Source organism: Symphalangus syndactylus, chromosome 14 (genome assembly GCF_028878055.3).
Source record: "Symphalangus syndactylus isolate Jambi chromosome 14, NHGRI_mSymSyn1-v2.1_pri, whole genome shotgun sequence".
Classification (NCBI taxonomy): Eukaryota; Metazoa; Chordata; class Mammalia; order Primates; family Hylobatidae; genus Symphalangus; species Symphalangus syndactylus.
Window position 1 is genome coordinate 114,554,815 of NC_072436.2, and position 14,369 is coordinate 114,569,183.

A 14,369-nucleotide genomic window follows, 5' to 3' on the forward strand; every position below is an offset into this window, starting at 1 on the left:
CAGCGGCAGCCCAGTGGGTCCCCTCCCCTCCATCCCACTGAGAGTAACAGGAAAAGGTGCTGTGTGTCCATCACTGTCCCCAAGCTCCCTGCACCCAGTCCAGGGCACAGCTGCACTCAGCATCCCTGCCCCCACCTCAGCATGCAGGCTTCCTGGAAAATGCTCCCACTTCTAGGGTTTCCGGAAAGCCTGGGCACATCCCTAATGCAGGGGCTGAGGGGGCATCCCAAGGCCACCAATCCTGGCACCATCTGCAAGCCAGCCTGGGCCCTTGGTTCCTGTCCCCCAGCTTGTCCTGCTTACTGGGGCTTGGCCCCTTTCTCCCCACCCATGGGGTCCCTGCCTTTGATGATTCACACTTCCCCTCCCACCAAAGCCCTCGCTGTAGCCAGGGGCAGGAGGCGGGGAGCAGGATTTCTTGCTGTGCCCATGCTGGGCAGTGGAGTAGCATGGGGCTGGGGCCACGCAAACCGCTTGGCTCTGCCGGGATGCTGTAGGGAAGGTCCTGGAGGCCACCTGGTCCTGGCACCATCCATGAAGCCTGGAATGAGAGAGCCCAGGGCCCTGCCCTAGAGGAAAGCAGGCAGTGAACTGCCCATCAGACCAACGCACGAGGGCCTCACCTGGCCCCACATCTGTCACAAGCCTCTCCCAGCCGCACATAGGCCAGAGCTCCTGCTGGCAGAAGACAGGGCCTGGGGAAGGTGAGGCTCCCTGACCCGTCCTTGTCCGAGGCCAGAGGCAGCCCTGCTCCCACCTGGGCCCAGCCTCACCTCATTCAAGCCTAGGGTGGATGGCACCCAGGTCAGGACACCTGGGAGGGCTGCCCAAGCCCGGGGGCTGCTGACTGAGGGCCCCGGCTCCCCATAGCGAGGGCCACTGCTTCTTCATCTCCCTCCACCCAGCCCTTCTACCCTGGGGCTGAGCCCAAGAAACACACTTCATCTTTTATTTTTTCTTACAAAAAGCCTTCATATCATCGTTTGTCTTACAAAAACCAAAGTCCTTGTCTCTTGAGTTTGAAAAACATCTTCCCAGAATAAATGGGAAAGGATCTCTTATAAATATATATATATTTTAAAAAAGCAAAACATGTTCCTAAAGCATCTTCCTTTCCAGTTTCTTTTGTTCCTTCACTTCCTGGGGCCAAGGCTAGAGCTAGAGTCACACAGCCGCCCACCCACTCTCCCTCTGCTCTTTCCGGGAGCTTTCTTCACTGGCCCCCAGGGTCTGCCTGGAGTGGGAGAGCCCAGCAGTGCCCAGGCATGTGTTACCAGCACATGGCAGGGCCCGCCGTGCCCAGGGACTGCACGTTGCAGAGGGCAGGGCGGACACCGTCCTCACAGGCACTCGGTTCTGGGGACGTTAGGGCTCGTCAGCTGGGCCACAGCATCTCAGAGATAAGGAGACCGAGGTCCAGAGGGGACAGGGCCCAGCTGTGGTCACACAGCCCTATCTGCACACGTCCCCGAGGTTGGGACTGAGAACTTACGTGGTGTGGCAGCAGGAGAGGGCTGGCCATCTCACTGGCTGAGAGCCCGGCCCCGGCTGCCCTCTCTCTCTCTCTGGCTTAGATGTAGGGCTTTGCGTGGAGGGGTGACTGGAGGCCAGGCCCTGGGAAGCCCATGAGTGGCACTTCACATTCAGACCCGCTGGGCAGGGCCTCTCCACCGCCCTCTGTTGCCTTTGGGCCTGGCTCCAAGGGGGCCTTCACTCCCTCCAGTTCCAGGGGCCCAGCCCCTGGCCCCACCTGCCCTTTGTCCTGAGCCGCTGCTGCCATGGCCCGCCCCCGCCGCACACAGTAGGCTGCCCCCACCGCAGCCAGCGCGGCCAGGAGCACCGCAGCCAGGGCGGGCGCAATGAGGAGCGGCAGGTTGCCCTCTCGGGCCTGGGTGACTGGGGCGTGGTTAGAGTGGACGGCTGGGGGTGTATGGGCCTCCCCGCAGGCCTCCTCGCCCTCCGGCACCCGCCCGGGCCCCAAAGGCATGACACAGATGGAGTAAGTGGCGTTGGGCCGCAGCTGGGTGACCGTGTACTCAGTGAGTGAGGCGGGCAGCCGCAGCGTCACCAGCCGTTTATCAGGGCCCGATAGGTTGCGGTAGGTGAGGCGGAGGCTCCTGAGCTGCACGGAGCTCCCCTGGAGGTAGCGCTGCAGCCCCACGCGCAGGGAGGTGGGGCTCACTGGCTCGATGCCCAGGGTCAGGGGCCGTGGTGGCCTCGGCGTGACTGGTGTAGGGCTGGGCCGTGTCCCCTGCCCCATCTGGCTCTCACAGTACAGGCCCGTGAAGCCCTCGGGGCACAGGCACGCCAGGTGGTGCCGTGCCCCCAGGCGGCATGTGCCCCCATTGAGGCAGGTGGACGGTGGGCAGTCCTGGGGCTGGGGGACAGGCCCTACAGTCGGTGGGGCAGTGGAGGGCGGGCTGGGGGCCTCAGTGGCCGGCTCTGTGGGGCTAAGCCAGGTAGGAGCCAAGCTAGAAGACAAGGGTGTGGGCTCCCGCACCACGGGCCTCGTGGTGGGCACTGTGGCTGTGGTGGTGGTGGCTGGGCAGCCAAAGTCGGCGTAGTCAAGCTCCAGGAGCAGCCGGCCAGCATTCTTGGGCGGGAAGTGGCAGCGCGTCTCCTCAGGGCTGGCCAGTGTGACATGGCTCTCACGCACCCAGGGGCCAAACCAGCCCAGGGGGCACACGCAGTTGAAGGGGTTGCGGGCAGCTGCCAGCAGCCGCAGGCGGGGGAAGAGGCCCGAGAGGTCGCCAGGCAGGGCCTGCAGGCTTAGGTTGCTCACGTCCAGCTCCTGCAGGGCAGCCAGGCCAGCCAGGTCCTCGGGCCGCAGCTGGGCAATGCGGGTGTTGCCGGCCAGCCGCAGGCGCGTCAGGCCCCGGAGGCCTCGGATCACAGGTGGCACTCGCTCCAGCTGGTTGTCAGACACATCCAGGTCGTGGAGGTTGCGCAAGCGGCTGAAGAGCCCCTCGTCCAGCTGCTGCAGCCCCAGACCGGCCAGCCGCAGCGCCTCCACATTGGCAGTGTCCAGGATGCCGGGCTCCAGGGCCAGGAGGCTGTTGTGGCTGAGGTCCAGCAGCAGCAGGCGGGGCAGGCGCAGCGGGGGCAGTGCCCGCAGCTCGTTGTCCTGCAGCTTGAGCTCCAGGAGGCGGTCGAGCGTGTCGAAGGCACCAGGCTGGATGTGGCGGATGCGGTTCTTGCCCAAGTAGAGGCGCTCAAGGCGCCGCAGGCCACGGAAGGTCTCATTGGTGATTTCATGCAGCCTGTTGGCTGTCAGGTCCAGGTTGCTGAGGTTGGCGAGTGGCTGGAAGACCCCGCTAGGCAGGCTGGCGATCTGGTTCTGTGACAGGTCCAGGAGCTGCAGACCCGGCAGGCTGGCAAAGCTGCCTGCGTCGAGCGTGGTGATGCCATTCTCAAAGACATACAGCCCTACCGTGTCAGGTGGCACATCTCGGGGCACCGTGGTCCCCTGGCGGGCAGTGCAGAAGACTGTCTGTGTCTGGCTGCACTGACAGCCGGATGGGCAGCCCTGCACCCCAGGCCCCAGGGCCAGGAGCAGGAGCAGCGGCAGCAGCAGAGGGACCCTGGAGCACATTTTCTGTCCCTGGGAGCAGAGAGGAGGCAGAGACAGAAGACTGTGAGTCAGGGGCCTAGAAGGCAGCCACGCCGGGAAGAGCCAGAGGGAATTCACTGCTCCTGCCCCCAAATGCAAGAGAACCCAATGGTTATAAGTCAGGTCACCAGTGCCCCGACCCAGGTTCTGTCCCAGCCCCGTCACTCCCTCATTGTGTGACCTTGTCATTATATCCATTGCACACAGAGGTCATCATGGGGCGTGACATCCACTGAATATGCAGTGATCATGCACTGCTTCCTCCTGAACCCCAGGCCCTCCTGCCTCTGCCTAGGTAGGTTCCCCCATCCCCTGCCTCGGAGATGGACAGGGAAGGAGAGAATGGTGGGACTTGGAGCAGCAGCTCCTCCCTACAGGGTCTGGAAGAGGGGGCAGGCAGGCAGCTGGGTGGGTGTGTAAGCAGAGAAGCTGGCTGCCTTGGCCGCCAGCTCCTGCTGCCACGCTCCGTGTCCCACCCTCCTTGGAGGAGGGAATGCAGCGGGAAGACTTCACATGGAAACTATGGGATCCATGTTTTTCCACTTGGGCAGTCAGACCTGCTTAGGCTGGGGGCTGGGGGCTGCGGGCCACCAGGAAGTGGCCGGCGGGAAGGTTCCTGGAGGAGGGGCAGAGGCCACAGGCATTGGCAGGTGTCCCCTGTGAGGGAGGGAGGCGGGGAGCTGAGGCTGGTGACAGAGCTGGAGCTGGGGGGCCACAGGGCTCAGGTGGGGACACTGGCTACATGGCAGCCCCAGGGGCAGTGCCAGGCCTGGGAAAACTGCAGAGTCATTAATCTACTTTTTTTTTTTTTTGAGACGGAGTCTTGCTCTGTCACCCAAGCTGGAGTGCAGTGGCGAGATCTCGGCTCACTGCAACCTCTGCCTCCCAGGTTCAAGCAATTCTCCTGCCTCATCCTCCCATGTAGCTGGGACTACAGGTGCCAGCCACTGTGCATGGCTAATTTTTGTAATTTTTTTTTTTTAGTAGAGACAGGGTTTCACCATGTTGGTCAGGCTGGTCTCGAACTCCCGACCTCAGGTGATCTGCCCGCCTCAGCCTCCAAAAGTGCTGGGATTACAGGCCTGAGCCACTGCGCCCAGCTTCATCTACTGTTTCTTGGGGTCTGCCCTGAGCTGGGCACCAAGAAAGATGAGCAGCAGCCATCCTCTTGGCAGTGATGGTGCAAGTCCTTCCCACGTGCCAGCGAAGTGGGAAGGACGAAAGAACACTAAGTGTTTACCGTCACCTCAGGTAGCCCCCCAGCAGCCACGTCAGGGCAGACAGAAGAAAGCAGGGCTCATGGAGGTGTAAGGACTCGCTGCCATTGCAGTGCCAGCAAGTCCGAGCCAGAGCCCAGGTGTGCATGTTCTCCAGATGCCCTGGGGGCGGGGGCTCCCACCAGCCACTCCAGGCCCCAGATCTTAGCTGCACTGCCCGAGTCAGGCAGGTCTGTGGCTGGCCCCCATCACCTAGACTCCTGGGGAGACCACTGGGGCCGTCCCCAGGAGCAGCCCTCCCCACTTTGGCACCCCTAGAAGTCCCTGAGCCTCATACGGGGTGCCAGCCCGTCCCCAGGAAGCATCCTGCCCAGTGGCGCCTGCAGCTCACACAAGAGCCCTTTGTGCTGGAGCCCGGGCTTCCCCTTCCCCCATACAGGCCGTGCAGGTAATCCAGGGAACACGACCCCAAACCCAGCCTGTACTCCGCCCCAGGCTGGGGGGACCCGTCCATGGGGCTCCCTCTCCCCCAGGTACGTGGGTTCCTGGAATGTGAGGAGGAGGAACAAGTGGTCCCAGGACAGATTAGACAAGTCACTGGTGAGGTGGCCACTGGGGTCTGCGGGTAGCTTGAGGTGAAGGAAGGAGCCCTTGTTCCCAGGGTTGGGCCCACGCAGGCCCTGCCCACCTGTAGTATCGCACTGCCAGAGTCGTCTCCCCTAGGAGCTACTGACCCTGAGCCTCTAGCCAGTTATCGACAACAAGCACCCTTCAGAGGCCAGCAGGCTAAGCCTCCCCGACCTAGCGGTGTCCCCCTTGCTGTCGTGTGCCCCCTCACCTCCCTAAGGTGAGACCCAGCCTGCCTTTGCCATAGGTGTCTCCAGGCCCGCTTAGCTCAGCTCTGCTGAGTGAACAGCCCAGGAGGGCCTGGCACTGAGCACTGGAAGAAGTTAGCACCCCAAACCCCAGGCACGCGTCCCTGGCCTGGCCAGCCCACCCCAGGGGGGCTCGTGTCTGATGACCTAAGGCCCTGGGGCCACACCCCCAGCCTTCTCCTCCCCCATGGGACCCGCTCCACCCTCACTGACTCAGAGGACGGCGGGTGCGGCCTGGACTCCAGATGTGGGCTGTGAGTGACCCCCACCCACCCCATGTCCATGTGGGGGGTGAGGCCACCTCTGCCTGAATTAGCCCTCCCAGCAGGGCCAGGCCAGGGTCAGGAAGGGTGCAGCCAGGTTCCAGGGTGGGAGGGGATCCTCCATGTGGCCAGCCTGGCCACCACTGTGGCCTCAGCTCCCCTTGGGCCTCGTTTAAGGTCACAGTTAAGAGCTCTCACTCCAGGCAGGCGGCCCTGTGCTCAGAGGTGTCCAAGCTGTGAGGCTGCAGACAGTGACTTTGCTCTCACACCTCGGTTTCTTCATCTGAGTATCTAGGACACTTCAGGGCTGCAGTGGGGGATGCACGTGGAGTCCTCAGCCCTGCGAGGCCAGGTGTGCAGGCCAGCTCTTAGGGGCACGTGATGGGGGGTGCTCTTCGCCCTGCACTGGGGAGGGGGACCAGCCATAGCTCTGGGCTCCATGATGTGTTGGGTCTTTAATCAGCAAGGTTGTGAAGGGGGAGGGGACGCTGTGGGTCCATCTGGCCACAGGGTGGCATTCTGGCTGACAGGTAGTGAGCTGTGGAATGTGCGTCCCTGTCAGCAGGACAGGGGTCTACGTCAGGACTGTGGGCTGGGGTCCTGGGCTGACCACCCAGCAGGCGGCAGCCAGCCTGCTTCCCAACCCCGTAAAATGTGCGGTGAGCTCTTTCGCCTGAGCCCCAATTCTACCCCCACAGCAAAGGGAGGAGGGAGGAGGCAGCACTGGAGCTTTGGAAAACCCCAGAGTTTGTAAGCTACAGGCTGGCAGCTCTGAGGGCGCCGCCAGGGGCTCCTGGCACTGAGAACCCATCAGCCAGCCCCGAAAGGAACCCAGCGAGGGAAGGCTGACTGTGGAGGGGACGGTGGCAGGGGACAGAGGCCAGAGTTCCTTTGTCAACTGTGGGCCTCAGTTTCTCACCTCTGGAGTTGGTGCAAGCAGCCCTGCCCCCTCACCCTCTGGAGTTGTAGTTTTCTGTTGTTCTGTTTGTTTTCAAATGGGGACGTTCTTTTAACTAGTTCTGGGAGCTGTCCCACCCGCCTGGGGTCTGGGCGTGTGCTTGGTGTGTGCGTGGGGCTGGGGGCTGTCTACAGGTCACACTGTGGTTGCCGCCACCCACCCACCCGCCCACCCGGTGATCCCAGGACCTGGGCTTTGATATTTGATCCACTAGTCAGGCAAGGAGGTGAGACCTTTTCCTCTGCCCGGTGCAGGAGGTGTTCCGGAGGCAGCCCTGGGATTCGGGGATGTTGCGGGGTGGGAAGATGACAGCAAGCGTCTGGGGTCTCCCTCCTCCACCCAAGTTCCTCAGCCTTGCTGAGTGCTGCTGCCGGCCTTGCTCCCTCCCTGGCACAGTAGCTGGCATAGGGCGACAGGGTCCACAGCCCGGCCACGGCCCCCACCTCAGCCCCCATTGTGCAGTGGGGGCTGCTCGTGGCACCTGTGTCTGGGGTGACTTGGTTTGTGCTTGGGGCACGTGCTAAGTGGTCAGTAAACATTCACCGCAGAGGGCGTTACTCATAAACGCAGAACCCTGCCTGCCCCCCGGGCATGGGTACTACTAAGGGAGAGGGCTTCAGGCCAGCTTTTCACAGATCGGACATCCCCACACCAAGGCTGCCCTTCACCCTGGGGGCTGGGGAGCGGGGGTGGCGTATCTCTGGTTCTCGAAGGGGGCATGTGGTGGGTGAGCTGTCCTTTGGCGGCCCCTTCAGCACAGGACTTCAGGGAGGGGCCCTATGAGTAAGGAGGACAAGGCACTCGTCATCTCAACTCCCAGGGGGACGCCCACCCACCCCCTGGGGTATACCACACACGCCCAGGGTCAGGCGGGGACGGGCGAGGGGATAGCATGGCTGGGGTGGGACCCAGGCATCTGGTGACCACATCAGCCCCTGGCGAGCACATCTCACTGATCCTGGGGCAGGCGGTGTGCCTGCTGAGTAGGGGACAGGCTTGGACAGACAGACAGTCTGAAGCCAGTACGCCCCTCCTGTGCCAGATGCTTCCGAGTGGGTGCAGGACAGGCGCTGCAGATCTGACCCTGAGACTCCGGGCCCCTGCTCCTCATGCTGGCCCGCCAAGGCTCTGTGTGGCCGGCCAGGCCTGGCAGCAGCCCAGCCCCGGGAGTCTGCCAACCCCTCCAGGCAGGCGGGACTGTGCCGGCGGCCAGGATGGCTGGCTCCAGTTTCGCTGACGTGTCCGAGGAGGCTCAGGGCCCGGCTGGGTCCGCCCTGTCTCCCCTTCCTTGGGACACAGCAGTCCCAAGGGCAGGGCAGACAGGTCAGGGGTCGTGGGCCCTCACAGAAGGGGCAGAGAGGGCTGGGCCTCGAGTTCTTCAGGGACTGCAGCAGGTAGGCCCTCCCTATAGGCGCAGGGACCCCTGGCTGGTGATTGAGCGGGGGTCCCCATGGGTGTCAGCCTCTTTCTTACTCCATCCATCACCCCAAGCTGGCGCTCTTCATTCCACAGATAATGCCATAGCCAGGAGCTCAGTCAGGCACTCACACGCTTTGTGACCTCACTCAAGCACGCTCCCCTCTCTGGGCTTCCATCTCCCACCTGTGATGCCAGGGCTTTGCCCCCCGGGCTACACATCAGAATCACCCAGGAAGCTTTCAAAAAAAACCTCCATGCTGGGGCCTCACCCCCAGGTCAATTAAACAAGAAATTCTGCCGGGCGCAGTGGCTTTTGCCTGTAATCCCAGCACTTTGGGAAGCCAAGGCGGGAGGATCACGAGGTCGGGAGGATCACGAGGTCAGGAGATCGAGACCATCCTGGCTAACATGGTGAAACCCCACCTCTACTAAAAATACAAAAAAATTAGCCGGGTGTGGTGGCAGGCGCCTGTAGTCCCAGCTACTTGGGAGGCTGAGACAGGAGAATGGTGTGAACCTGGGAGGCGGAGCTTGCAGTGAGCCAAGATTGCGCCACTGCACTCCAGCCTGGGGGACAGAGCACGACTCCATCTCAAAAAAAAAAAAATTTCTAGGAGTGAGACCCAGGCAGAGCTGTATTTTGGAGAAGCTCCTTGAGTGAGTCCTTCGCACAGCCAGGGTTCAGAACACCAGGATAGAGGGTTGCAAAGGGGACAGTCAGGATGTCAGCTTGTCTTCCTGTGCAGGGAGGAGGCTCTGGATCCTGCAGCAGGTGTGGACCACCTGGCAGGGCTGGGAGAGGGGCAGGCACAGAGCCTTCCCTCCTCCCTCCACCCAGGAGGCTGGCCCGGCCCCAGGTGGGTGCCTTCAGTAGCACCGTGAGTGCCTTGGCAGCTGCCAGACCTGTTAGCCCAGGGCAGGGAGACCAGTGACTAAGGCCAGGCCCCAGCTCAAGTGAGCCCCTGGGGCGGTGGGACGTGCCATCTCAGTCACAAGAGGTGCAACCTGTCAGGGAGGACACCTGTGGCCCTGGGAGCTGTGCAGTGGCTGCAGCCCAACTAGAAATGGACCAGTCCAGATGCCACTTTCGGCACGCGGCAGGTGTGATGCCACCAGGGCTGGGCCCTCACACAGGGCCTCCTCACTGCCCTGTCCCCACCCAGGGGCAAGCACCCATCTAGTAAGGCCCTAACCTGCAATTAACCCTGAACTTGCCAGAAGAACACCTTAGTCACCAAGGAAGGCTGCTAGCCCTAAGCTTCCTGCGCCTGGGGGTCTGAGAAGGAAGTGGCCCTGGAAGGGGTCTTGCCTTTCTCAAGCTCCCCATGCCGAACCCCCCATAATCACCCAGGGTTCTTGGCCAACCCATGGCAGAAATGGCGCCCCTGGGGTCTGTGAGCTGATCAATGGGCAGGCAGGATGGATTCAGGGAGGCAGAACAGGACCTGGCCACTGAACCACAACCCTGCCCCCGCACTGCTCTCAATGCCCAGCCAGGCTCGGGGCCCAGGGCCAGCAGGGGCCCCAGCGGCCGCCCCAGCCCCTTCCCGGTGCAGGCTGGCTCCCTCCTCCCTCCTTAATTAAATCTCTCAGGCAGCCCCTGAGGAATGTCAGAGCCTTATTGCATTCCCCACAAGGAGTCTGGTGGGGGCCGTCCCCAACCCTGGAGAATAACCGGCCCCTCGCCTGCCCCCACCCCCCCCAAAACCAAGGTGGCCCGAGGGAGCCTCCTCCAGCCTCCTCACACCCAGGGAGGCTGGAATGAGGAAAAGCGGGGGAGGCCGGTGGCCCAGCACGGAGGGAAAGCGATCCGGCTGACTCTGGAATGTGGAAACCGATAAAAGGAAGGAGGCTGAGGCCCTGCCCCTCCTGGTGCAAGCAGGCTCCCCCAAACACCCCCACCCACCCCCAAATACACAGCCCTGCTCCAGTCACGCGCACACAGACACGCCCACGCCAGACACACGCCCACTGGGCAGTGCTCCTGCAGACACACACACACACACACATACACACACGTGCACCCTCCCCCTTCTCCAAGAACTCACGCAAATTCCACAGCAGTGAGGGGAGCTGGTTTTCTTGGCAGCACAGAGCCTTGGGCTCCCCAGCCCAGGGAGGGGACTCTAAGGGCAGCTGATGGGGGGTCCAGGAGAGGTCACTAACAGATTTTGGTGGCCTTGCTGCCCTCCCGTGAGCTCAGGGCTGGCCAGTGGTCAGGGATGGCTCTGTGGGCAGCCTCCGCTCTACATACCTCTGCTCACTGGCAGGACTGGCTGTGTGGCCTGCTGAGGTGGGAGCTCCCTCCTGGGCTCAGCAGGGCCCTGCTTTGTTGTTCCCAGAGGCTGCCCAGTGTAGTGTTGGGACCCACTTATAAGCCCAGGCAAGGACTTAATTCTCTTTACCTGGGACTTGTCCCAGCTCCCCCCGGGCTTTCGGTGGGGGTGACAGTACTGGGAGCTAGGAGCCATGGACCCAACTCTTACCCGGGGCATCTCCCTTGCCATCTCCCTGGCCCTTGGGCTGCCTGCCAGAGGGGCCTTCCTCGGGTAAGCACAGGTCTGGGCAGTGTCTGAGAGGCTCCTTATGCTGAATCCTGTTCTCCCATTCCCAGAATATGGAGAGAGAGGTGCCATCTGGACAGATGCCCTGGGACCCCAGCCCCCAGCCCCATCCCGATCTGACCCTCCAGACCCACAGGTATCAGGATAGCTGTTCCAACATGCAGGAGACGGGGGGGGGGCGGGATGGGGACAGGCAGTGCCCGGCCCCCAGGCTGGCATGCGTGTGCGCATCCTCCCTCCCCAGGCCCAGGGGAGGCTAGATAATGGTCTGGAGGGGATCCAGCTGGGCTGCTCATCACCAGAGCCTCTTCCTGCCTCTGACACTCTGTTTACAGAAGCTCCAGGCCAACTCCCCTGGGAGAAGAGAGTAAACTCAGGGGACTGCTCCCCATCCCCCACCCGCCTGCCCCAGCTCTGTTGGGTTTTTGTCAATAGCTGGGCCCATCCTGGACTTTGCTGCCCACTGGACTGGCCCTAATGGACCCTGCTTGAAAGGTCCCAGCCCGGCCACCCCTCTATGCCCTCAACACCCAACCCAAAGTACAGTCTAGTGTGAAGGGACCTTGGAGATTTTATCCAGTCCCCAGCCCTGGAGGCTCTCAGCCCGGGGAAGGGGGCTCTAGGTCCTGCTGCCTCTCTCCAGAGCCTCACCTGTCCTTGGTGCAGAAGGCAGGCATGGGGACCTAGACCCCCAGGACCTCTTCCACCCTGCACACTCCACCCCTGGGCCACACAGCAGGAGAGGCGGTCAGTGACCCTGGTGTAGCAATCGTTAACGAATGAGGGAGAGGCAGAATGGTTGGCACCAATCGGCTGGCCTGCCAGTGACCACAGGGGACCTCAGCAGTCCTCAGGCCCCAGCACTGCCAGCCCAGGGACACAAAGGACTAGGCTGGCTCCAGGCCACTGGGTTTGCAGCCCAAGCAAAGCCCCTTCCCTGGCAGAAGCAGAGACCCGGCACCCTGATCACCCGGAGCTCTAAGGGCCCTGGCCAGTACAGGTCCATCCCCCACCTGGAGGGATGGGCATCGGACGCCCACCAGCCACTCCCCGCCCCTCCCTAGGGGTGCATATCTGTAGCCCCCAGCTGTGCTTTGAGTGACAAGTGTCCAGAGGACCCCAAGCAGCCCTTCTGCACAGCAGCACCTACTGCCGGACCCCAGGAGGGAAAAGTAACCCAAGCCTGCAGCTTGGCTATCCCCCTCAAAGGGGTTTGATTCATAAAACTGGTCATGCCGGAGGCCCAGCCGTGGGAGGAGAAAGCATGGGACGGGGTGTTTATTTTGTCTACTTGCAGCCTCGCGGGCTCACGGCACACTCAGGCGCGCACCCTGGCCGGCCGCGGGGCTGTCGGCGCCCCAGGACGGCGGGGGAGGGAGCGCACAGGGCCTGCCCGCCCGGCGGCCCAGGTGACCGTGCGGGACTGGGGCCGCGGTCCCGCCCGAGAGTGCGTGTGTGCGCGCGGCGGCGGTCCTCGCGCGTGAACCGCGCGTGTGCACAGCCTGGCCGTGGCGCCCCCTTCCTCGCCCGCAGCCCCCCAAGCCCCGCAGAAACTCACCGGGAGGCGGCGGCGGCGCAGGGAGCCGGGCGAGGCAGGCCGCGGCCTCAGTCTTTCCGGGCCGGTCGGGCCCGAGGGGGGTCCTGGGTCCCGAGGCAACCGCGTTCGAGTCCGCGTTCACCCGCCCCGGGCTCGGGCTCCGGAGTCGGCTCGCTGGAGGCAGGTCGCGCCTTAAGAGCCCCGGGGGGCGGGCCCACCGCGGCAGGGGGCGGGGCCTCTCCCCATTGGCCGGGGCGGAGCCGCGTGGAGACACGCCCCTTCCCCACCGAGGGGCTCGTGGGCCGGATTGCCCTGGCCCTCACCCTGCGGCCTCCCGACCTGGGCGGGGAGACCTTGCCCGTCGTGGGTTTGCCGGATGACACTGGGCAGGTTTCTGCTTTTTGTGTAAAAACCGAGAGACTATTTAGGAATCCTAAGCGTCACAGCCCAGATGTCTATGAGGCACCAGGCAGGTGACAAATGCCAGAAGTCCACCCCAGGGCCTCTGTGGCCCTGTAGAGGTGGGATGGCGGGAGTGGGGCTGGTAAGGGCTGAGTCCTCATGACCAGCCTGGGCCAGCTAGAGCTTTGGATTTTTTAAGAGAAACTGGAAATCCAGATTTTTAGGTGAAATCTCTCAATGTGTTATTGTTGGTGGCTAATCCCAATTTCAAAAAACTCCTGGCAGCCCACACAAAGCCCTTTCAAGAGCCTCCTAAGTACAAACTCCAATGCCAAATCTGAGCTCAGGGTCCTCTTAGCCACGACAGCCTTCAGAGTTGTGAGCAGCCCTGGACTCCCTTCCCCACCATATTATGAGATGAAGGAGCTGTGTCAGGGAGGGCAGTGGTGGTCTGCTCATGGCCCCACAATTACTGGCAGCTTCAAGCCTGAGATGTGGAGGCATAGGGGTGGTCACCGTCGGTGGGTGGGGCCTGGGCTGCAGTTGACAGTGGCCCTTGATGGGGCGGGTGCCAGGGGCTGGACTAGTCCAGAAAAATCCCCTGCCTTGGAGGATTCCAGGAAAACACTCTGCCCTCCTCCCCCTCCGCGTTTGTGGTCAGTCATGCCTCAGAGCCTTTGGGGGCCCAGCTCAGCTCCTGACTTCCGGAGAGCCTTGGGACACCCACACCCCCTCCTGCCCGGCCTGTAGCCAAGGCCCTTGGCTGGGCTAGCTCTAGTCTTTGGGGGGCCTGAAGGCTTATCCCTGGGAGGCTAGGCCACACCAGCTGGAGGGTTTCCTACTCTCTGGAGGACTCAGTTATCTCCAGAAGGCGGGATAGCCTCTGTATCTAGCCATCAAGGGCTAAGCAGGGTCTGGCTGGGACAGTCACCTTCTGGACCTCCCGTCCACAGGGCCCTCTCCCCACAGGGCCCCTTTCCAGGGCTGATGGAGCTCCACACCCTATACGTTTCTCAGTGTACATGGATTAGGGCATGGCTTGCGGACCTCTGTTCCTGGGTTGGGGCTGGCCTTTGGGTGCATTTAGTGCAGGCTTTATGGGAGTTTTTACAACTTTGAAGGTACTGCTAACATTGAAAAATCAGGTGGTTTCATATTAAAATGGGGCTTCCCAGCTTGCATTGAACAGGAACTCTCAGCTGGGGCTGAGTGGCGGTTGCTCCCTCTGCCAAAATGTGGGCTCATGAGTCACCCCAGTCCCCACCGCTCCCTCTGCCAAAATGTGGGCTCATGGGTCACCCCAGTCCCCACCGCTCCCTGCTGCCTCCTGCCAAGCTGTCCACTCACTTGAGTTTCCTGCCTGGCCCCAGAACCATCTGAACTTCCAATCAGTGCTGTGCAGCCTCTTGTCGGACTGTCCCTGCCTCTTCCCTTGGCCCTGTGTCCTCTGAAGCCCTCAGAAGCATCCACAGATGCCCAGGGTCAGGGGTAAAGAGGTCTCCAAGAGCCTCCAGCCTGGCTTTC

At 62.5% G+C, this 14,369-nt stretch overlaps 2 protein-coding genes across 9 annotated transcripts in view; one reads left to right on the plus strand and one right to left on the minus strand.

The window, feature by feature from the left end:
* Nucleotides 1–14,369, plus strand: part of LOC129462677 (mitochondrial import inner membrane translocase subunit TIM16) — an 81,811-nt gene that overhangs the window by 37,264 nt on the left and 30,178 nt on the right. The window lies entirely within an intron of this gene.
* On the minus strand, nt 936–12,642 carry VASN (vasorin). Its single transcript, XM_055242863.2, has 2 exons — nt 12,465–12,642; nt 936–3,601 (listed from the first exon to the last, which is right to left on the minus strand). The coding sequence occupies exon 2, from the start codon at nt 3,590–3,592 to the stop codon at nt 1,571–1,573; it is 2,022 nt and encodes a 673-aa protein (XP_055098838.1). The 5' UTR covers nt 3,593–3,601; nt 12,465–12,642; the 3' UTR covers nt 936–1,570.

Excerpts from the sequence above, each read along its gene's own strand:
- VASN (XM_055242863.2), bottom strand. The coding sequence starts at position 3,592 with ATGTGCTCCAGGGTCCCTCTGCTGCTGCCGCTGCTCCTGCTCCTGGCC.